General features: G+C 35.6%; 1 protein-coding gene across 1 annotated transcript in view; it reads left to right on the top strand.

The window, feature by feature from the left end:
- Nucleotides 1-7,003, top strand: part of LOC142344622 (alpha-mannosidase 2x-like) — a 71,391-nt gene extending 64,388 nt beyond the window's left edge. Inside the window, exons 11-15 of the mRNA XM_075396430.1 lie at nt 1,863-1,971; nt 2,203-2,426; nt 2,712-2,856; nt 3,034-3,362; nt 6,562-7,003. Coding sequence (XP_075252545.1) covers nt 1,863-1,971; nt 2,203-2,426; nt 2,712-2,856; nt 3,034-3,362; nt 6,562-6,819 — 1,065 coding nt within the window. The 3' untranslated portion in view covers nt 6,820-7,003. The remainder of the gene's footprint in view (nt 1-1,862; nt 1,972-2,202; nt 2,427-2,711; nt 2,857-3,033; nt 3,363-6,561) is intronic.
- The last annotated feature ends 1,793 nt before the right edge of the window (nt 7,004-8,796 follow it).

An 8,796-nucleotide genomic window follows, 5' to 3' on the forward strand; every position in this document is an offset into this window, starting at 1 on the left:
CAAAAATTCGCTTTCTCGCTTGTGCTTTTTTTGATCACGTACGGCAATTTCACTTTGATTTTTTACTGTTTTTTCAGTTTTTTGGATCGGATTTTTTTCTAAGTGGTTGTCCCAATCCATTCATTTGGTTGTCCCAAAACATTTACTAATTAAAGGTCAATAATGTGCATCTAAGCAGTGCCAAATTTATGTGCCCTAATTCTTGAGTATTAGAGTCTGGTCAATCTGTGTCTTTTTTCTTTAGTTGTTTCAATTAGGCCACACGCGTCTATCGCGGCTATTTTCCGGCAATCTGTCGGCTATGTTTTTAATTGAATGACTTTTATAGTAATTGTAATTTTTAGAAAGCGTCCTTTTTGTTTTAGTTTATCTGATTTTTTTAAAACTAGTTTTTCCAATTCACTCAGTCCGTTCTGGGTCTAGTTCTGTGTTTAGTCAATTAAAATTTTTTGAATTGTACCTCAGGACTTGTCCCGCTATATTTTTACATTTCAAAGAATTTGAATTGTATTGGGGTGCTGTCTTTTTTAAGATCTGTTCACACATTTTCATGATTTTTGAAGTCAAATTGGAGTAATGATTTTGGTCTCGCCGCCAAAAAGAGTGGTTTCGCGGCGTGAAATTTTTTCGCTCTAATTTTAATGTAGAGTAAGAAAACGGAGTATGAACAAAAATTCGCTTTCTCGCTCGTGCTTTTTTTGATCACGTACGGCAATTTCACTTTGATTGTTTACTGTTTTTTCTGTTTGTTGGATCGGATTTTTTTCTAAGTGGTTGTCCCAATCCATTCATAGTTCATTCTAGTTCTATTTTTGTTTAGTCAATGAAAAATCTTTGAATTGTACTTCAGGACTTGTCCTGCATTGTTTTTATACTTCGTCGTACAAAAATTTTTCGCTTTGCCTTAGTTCACATCTTGTTCACCATATTGCTTGAAATCTTTTTGACTTCTCTAGGCTAGTTTAAATCTTCTCTCAAGCTGCTATTGGTGTTTTTAGAATGTGCTATTTCACTCTGCTAAAGGTGTCATTTTCAGCAAAGCACTTCAAAATGAGCAGAGTCAGTATCAGAAACGGAATCAGAAATAGAAACGTGATATATTTTGCTAGGTATATTAAGGCTGCAAAGCTCAAAAGAGTGGTTTTGATCACACATTCAGATGGCTTTTTTGCTGCTTTCATTTGCGTGACATCATTTGTTACGCTCATTTGCGTAGATTTTTCCTAGCTAAATTGCCTGAACAGTTTTTGATTTTGACTTGCCTCTTTTTTTAATGACTTTAAAAGTTATTTCAGAGGACCCTATTTCTTTCCAAGTTAAATAAAGGACAACTATTTTATGTGGGCTGCTAAACTTAAGGCCTTGCGATTGAAATGAAATAAGGAATTTGAGTCTTTTATTTTCTAAACTAAAAAAATAATTTTCTGATAGTTATGCGTTATATGGACAACTGCATCAACTCAGTTCAATACCTGTTGCTATCTGTGTTGTACGCCCTGAACTCTATTTCCCAGCTATTTAGCCAATCTGCCGGCTCTGTTGTAAAAGTTTCCATGTTCTTTTTCTATTCGACGCGCAGAAAAGTGAAAATTTTCCTCATAAAAAGCCGTTCTCTCGCATCTATATTTCCTCATTGAGATAAAAAAAATGCGGATCGGAGCTCCTTTTGGTTTTCTCTTTGGCTGATATTTTATTATAGATGTGCATGGATTTGTGAAAAATTAAGCGATGATTTCTAATTTAAGCAATTCTGAATCCCATTACTTGAGGACTTCTGAGCACAAACTGGTGTGATGCTTGTGAAATTGCCTGAGTGATCATTTTAAAAAGTGCTTGCTGGGTTATATTGTATGTGTTTATAGGTGCCATCTCTGGGTCCTCCAGTGGTCATTGAGAAAGGTCCTCTCTTCAGCCGAGTGATTGTTATGTTAGACAATGTTGTCCACACCCTCCGACTGCACAATTCACCAGGTGGAGTACTTATACCACTTTTCAACATTATTATTTGTTCGTCAACGGACTCCTGTTGTATTTAGTGTTTGTTTTCATAATACAAGGCAAAATGCAGTTTGTAGTAGTTATCCTAGAGAATGATAAGTATATATTTGAGTGTATATAATGTAACGCATTGCCCTTAATACATTTCAGCTAAATTTTGCTACCATCAATGTTCCAGGAGAATAAGTTTTCTTTCCTTTTCAGGACTCGACGGTCACAGTATTTTGATCTCAAACCTAGTGGACATTCGAATGTTGTCCAACAGGGAGATGGCCATGAGGGTGGACGCGGTGGATTTGCTCGTTGATTCCACCGCTGGAAAAGTTAAAACTTCTTTTTACACTGACCTCAATGGGTTCCAGATGCAAGCCAGACACCATCACTCCAAACTGCCTCTCCAAGCTAGCTTTTACCCCATGCCGTCACAGGTATATTTTCAGAAATACGTAATGTTTTATTGAACCAGTATTTTACTGTGATTAAATTCAGTGAAATCAAATTTTTCCAAATTTTATGCTGATATTCAAATGTTGAGCCTTGAATCAACTTGAGTGTTTGATATGTCCTCAGTTATTTTTTGACAAAATGGAAATTGAAAACATTAACAATTGAAGCTTTGCATAGGTATGAGATGTTTCTCACCATACCATTCCAGTAAGCTACTGTCCCATATTAACTCTATTTTGTTCGTATTAATTTTACATTTGTTGCAGATGGTAATAAGCAGTTTGAGTGGCAAAAGTCGACTGTCTCTTCATTCAGCCGAAGCTCATGGTGCAGGTATGACGTCATCTGGTTACGTTGACATCATCCTCGACAGAAAACTGATGCAGGATGACGACAGGGGACTCGGACAAGGTTTGTTCTCACTTATATTCTAACAATTTATTACACAACTTGCTGAAATTTTGCCGTCTTTCCCATTATAGCCCCCAGCCTGCCAAGTTTATCGCGGCTACATGGCATAGCCATGTCCTATGATCTGAGCTATAATCGGACATGAACCAGATTTAATAAGGTTGCTTTGACTTATAGGTGTGAAGGACAATAAACTGACGCCAAATGATTTTTGGCTTGTGTTGGAAACTTTCAGTTCACAGCACAAACAGAACTCAGCTGTGGATTCCTCGGACTACACAATACATCCTACGCTTCTTTCTCAGCAAGCCAATTTGGCATTGAACAACCCAGTTGTTACACTGGTCCAGCCGGGTCTTCACGTGTCATCTGATCTTTCGGACGTTGCATCGCCATCGGGTTTTAAGGGACAGGCGTTGAAGTTTTTGCCATGTGACGTGCACTTGCTCAGCTTCAGAACTATGAGAGTTAAAGAAAAGCAATCTCTGCTACTCCTACATAGAATTGTTAGTCGTTCTCTTCTTTGAATTAAAATTAAAAACTTCAATATTGGTCAAGCTTTTGTAATTTGATGCTATTTTTTCTACCATGTTTTATTATAGCTGCGAAGCTATTAGCTGAGCGTAGCTATATTGAGGTGCTCTTGGTTTTTTTACGACTCGAGGAGTATTGGTTTTTAATAGCCGCCCTCATCTTCTCAGCCGGCTATTATTGCGGACGTATTTTTTTTTTTTTTACTTCGTCAAACTTTTTTTCGCTTTACCATTTTGCCGCTTTTTCGACATTTTGCGTGAAATCTTTTTGACTTCTCTAGGCTAGTTTCTCTCTTCTCTCATTCTGCTAAAAGTGAATTTGAACATCAGTTGCTAAGCAAAGCAATTCAAAATGAACAGAGTCGGTATAAAAAATTGAATTCAGAAATAGAAACGGGATAAACCCATAAAGCCCAATTTTAGATGCCCGCTATTTGAACGTCGTTCCTATAAGTCTTAGTTACCACCTCTAATGCTTATTGGTGTTGATAGTAGCCTCTGTAGCCTCTCTCTAAGAAACAGAAGTATGTACAACTACGAAATGCCATCAAAATAAATCGGACTTAAAAAATATTTTTGTACAAAAATCTTTTTTTTTTCAATATATTCTCTTCGTTCAATCCCAATCATGCTTATTGGAATCAACGGCGGCTATTTTCCGGCAATCTGCCGGGTATGTTTTAAGTTTTTTTTACCGGAAGTACTATTCGTTCAGACGCTGTTTTGACCTAAAAGCGAAAGTGAGTAAAATTGCCGCGTGAACTAATTTTTTTCTGAGCGAAAGAAGTTTTTTGATCATGCGCCGCGTTTAGTGAATGACTTTTTGACTTTGAAAGTAGTTTTTGACTGAATGGCACATATAGATAACCGTTTTTAGCCGTTTTTTCGTCTAATTGGCCCAATTTTTTTTGCTTGTAATTTGGTTTTTTGTGGAATTTATTTTTATTCGATGCTCTATTGGAATGTCAACCTCGGAAATTGATACCACAGTGTTTTGCGGAGCCTGAAGATGTGTTTCAAGTTCAAAATTGGCACACATTTCTTGATTTTTTAGTTAATTTTTGGCTTTTTTCTATTAATTTCTTCATTTTTGGATATTTTAACTGTCTTTTTGTCAAAAATCTTTTTTTTTGATAATTCATATACTCAACGTCTCTTTCTGCCTAGATGTAATTTGTTTTATAAAATTGTACATTTGCTAATCCGATTTTGGTAGTTTTTTCCGATTTTTTTCCGTTTTTTGGTATCCAATTTGGTTTTACTTTCTAGAAATAGTCTTTTTGTGCTACTTGAGGGACTTTAATTTCGGTTTAATAAAAGTTCAATCCTTTTTTGACGTTAAGTTTTTGAAAAACAGTTACAACTTTTTCATAAATGCAGTCTTAAAGTTTTTTGACCATTTTTTTTGCAAAGTGTTTCAATGTTTCGTATTTTTGAATTCTGCTTTTTCCTATATTTTTGTTCTCTTCAGGAGGATAGATGTTTGTATTGGATGGCTCGTTATCTTTTCTATGTCTCAAAGCTGAACAATGAAATATATCCGTTTTTCTTGATATTTTAATTTTGATTTTTAACTTTCAAAAATCAAGAATGTCTTTTTGTTACGGTGTTCCTTACATTGTGTCCTTATTTTTCATATAAGAGTTGGTATCATTCTAGGTCTGTGCTGGAACCTACATTTATTTTCGGTATTTTATTTTTTTTCAGTTGTTAAAAAATCGAATGATTTCAGCTTTTTCTTAGATTTTCGTCATTTCTTTGGTTTGCAATTGATTTCATTCAACATAAGTCAGTACTGAGAGTCGGCTAGCATGCCTTCTCCAAAATTGCCACTTATTAATGGCTACTGCAAATTTCTTCCGACCTGGGTTTTAACTTAAACGATTTTGTGCCTTTAAATATTCTTCTGCTGCTTGTCTTTTTTATGATCAATTTAATTTTTGAATTAGTATGAAATCATTTTGTCTAGCATATGTACAACAAGGAAGAAGTATGTGTTGTTTTTTGTCTTAATTGCAGTGATTAGAAGTGTATTGTAGTGGTTATCTGATTTTTTTGTTTGAGCTTTTTTTTGAAAAGATTCAACTTAGTTTCTAAGATTATTATCTGTCGTTTGCTTTCGTGATCTTTGAGATTAGAATCATGAATTTTTTAGGGCAATTGATAGACCTGTCCGCTTTTTCAGCCTATCAGTATTTTGACCATGTTAATTATTTCGGACTTTTTTAACGTTACAAAACGTTTTCAATAATATAAAGTTTTTCTTCGTTTTTCTCTTGGTGACAGTGGTTTAAGTCATCAATTTTTAGAAACGACCTGGGGAGGTAACGAGTTAATGGTTTAATACAAATGGTAATTGCTTCCGCTGCATTCACGGTTTTTTATGTGAAGTTCTGACGCTTCGAGTCGCTTCCGGAATTCTTCCGGCTATGTTTTTTTCGTCGTCTGACGCTCTTTTTTCGTTTTACATTTGTTCACACAGCAAAGCTGAAAAAGTCAAATTTTCTGAATGACTTCTTCCTCTCACTAAGGGCATTTGCGCGCGTGACGTCATTTTTCACTCGCTTTAGCTAAATCTTTTAGGTTATTTGCGTGATTAGATTTTGATCATACGTGACTTACCTCACTCAATAAAATGACTTTTGCACTTTAAAACTTAAGTTTAATTTGAATTTGTTTAAGGTCAAAGGAACTCATATATGCAGTAAAGGTCCCTAACAAGAGGCTTCTGTGGAATGAATTTTAGCAAGCTTTATTAATTTATCGCTGAATGTTTTTTAGCCTAGTTTTGAACGGCGTCGATTTTTTTTTTTCAATTTAGATCTATATCTGTTTCTATCTCTATTATATGGCACGCAGGTCTATTCTTTCGCAGCTATTCCGGCGATCTGCCGGCTATGTCTAATTGTGCAGCTTTGTGAGCAAAATGTGGTACTCTATCGAGAGCTAATGTATTTAATTTGTCATATCACTTTTGTGATAGAACGCAATAGTGGTATTTGATAGGTTACGCAACGAAGTTACGTGACTCTGATGACGTTAGAAACCTCGTAGCGGTTAGAGATGAGCCAAATTTCAAACACTTTAAGAGAATCGCGGTACCTTGTTAAGTTCGCAGTACATTATTTAAGTTTGAATGTTTTATGAATATTGATGAGCTTAATTGTTGCAGGGCCACTCTTGTAAAATAGGCACATGGGGACTCGTGGCCCCTACCAACTGTGCCTTGACCAATGGCCACCTATCGCTTCCTGATCTGTTCAGTGGTCCAGCCAATCATTACACAGATCAAGGAGACTCAGGGTCTGGTAGATTGCAGTTCGCAGAGTACACACTTAACGGAATCCATCAATTAAGCGATAAATCGCAGACTGTGGTGCACATTGAGCCAATGAACATAAATACATATCAAGTCAAACAAGTATCATAAAATTGAAAAGTTATGATAAATCTATCCGAAATCTATGAAAATTTGACTGTCGTGCTAAAATTGTAACTGCTTATAAAGTGTGCTGTTTCTTTGTAAATATATACGTTCCCTGTACAGGTTTACTGATATTAATTGATTTTCCATGTAATTAATTGCTCATAAAAGAAGTTAAGCATTTATTTTAGACCTGTTGGTTTTCATGCAATTCTCGTACGAATTTTTGATCTTGACCAATTTACTTTTTTCAAGAGAAGCGCGATAAACTGGTGAATCCCGTGGCCCTTTGCAGTTGTAGAGCTTTCCTGAGATGTGCAGAGCGTAGTTAAAAAATTTGAGTTCTTTATAGTTGTTTATATGAGCCGATGACAGCCTCTCAACGGCTAATATTTAGGTGCTCTCCTTTTTTGCTATCCAAAAATTTCGAATTTATTGTGGAGCCGTTTTTTAAGATCTGCTCACACATTTAATTAATTTTGAAGTGATTAATAGCCGCGTCAGCAATTCCAGACGGCTATTATTGCTGTCCTAGTTTTTTTTACTTACCAAATAATTTGAATTGTATTGTGGCGTTGCTTTTTTAATAGCCGCCCTCATCTTCTCAGCTGGCTATTATAGCGCTCCTATTTTTCTTACTTCGTCGAACTTTTTTTCGCTTTACCCATTTTGCCGCTTTATCGACATTTTGACATTTCGTGAAATCTTTTTGACTTCTCTAGGCTAGTTTCACTCTTCTGTCATTCTGATCAAAGTCCTTTTAAACAGCTGCTGCTCAGCAAAGCATTTCAACATGAAGAGAGTCAGTATAAAAAGTCAGAAATAGAAACAGGATAAACCCATAAAGCCCATGTTTAGATGGCCGGTACTTGAACTTTGTTCTCATAAGTTTTAGTTATTATTAATAGCCGCCCTCATCTTCTCAGCCGGCTATTATAGCGCTCCTATTTTTTTTTTACTTCGTCGAACTTTTTTTCGCTTTACCATTTGCCGCTTTTTCATCATTTTGCGTGAAATCTTTTTGACTTCTCTGGGCTAGTTTATCTCTCATTCTGCTAAAAGTGAATTTGAACATCAGTTGCTCAGCAAAGCAATTCAAAATGAACAGAGTCAGAATTAAAAAAATGAAGTCAGAAATAGAAACGGGATAAACCCATAAAGCCCAATTTTAGATGCCCGCTATTTGAACGTCGTTCCTATAAGTCTTAGTTACCATCTTATGCTTATTGGTATTGATAGTAGCCCCTGTAGCCTCTCTCTAAGAAACAGAATTATGTTCAACTAGGAAATGCCGTCAAAATAAATCGGACTTAAAAAATGGTTTGTACAAAAATCTTTTCGATATCTTCTATTCTTTCAATCCCAATCATGCTTATTGGAATCAACGGCGGCTATTTTCCGGCACTCTGCTGGGTGTGTTCTATAATGCTTATTGGTATTGATACTAGATCCTCTAATCTCTCACTGAGAGACAGGAGTATGTTCAATTACGAAATGACATCAAAGTAAATCGCACTTAAAATATTTTTATACAAAAATCAATTTTTGTTGATATTTTCTTTTCTTTCAATCCTTATAGAGTTATGGGAATCAACGGCGGCTATTTTTCGGCAATCTGCCAGGTATGTTTTCAAAATCTGTTCACTTATTTTCATGATTTTTGAAGTCAAATTGGAGTAGTGATTTTGGTCATGCCGAAACAGGAAGTGGAGCGAAAAAACGAGTGGTTTTGCGGAGTGAAATCTGTTCACTCTAGTTTTAAAGTAGAGTGAGAAAACGGTATTTGCACAAAAATTCGTTTTCTCGCTAGTGGTTTTTTGTTCACATGCGGCAATTTCACTTTGATTTTTACTGTTTTGTTTTTTCGATCGGATTTTTTTCTAAGTGGTTTTCCAATCCATTCATAGTCCGTTCTAGGTCTAGTTTTCTGTTTAGTCAATGAGATTTCTTTGAATTCTACGTCAAGACTTGTACTGTTATGTT

Source organism: Convolutriloba macropyga, chromosome 8, assembly GCF_964194025.1.
Source record: "Convolutriloba macropyga chromosome 8, txConMacr16.3, whole genome shotgun sequence".
NCBI lineage: Eukaryota > Metazoa > Xenacoelomorpha > Acoela > Convolutidae > Convolutriloba > Convolutriloba macropyga.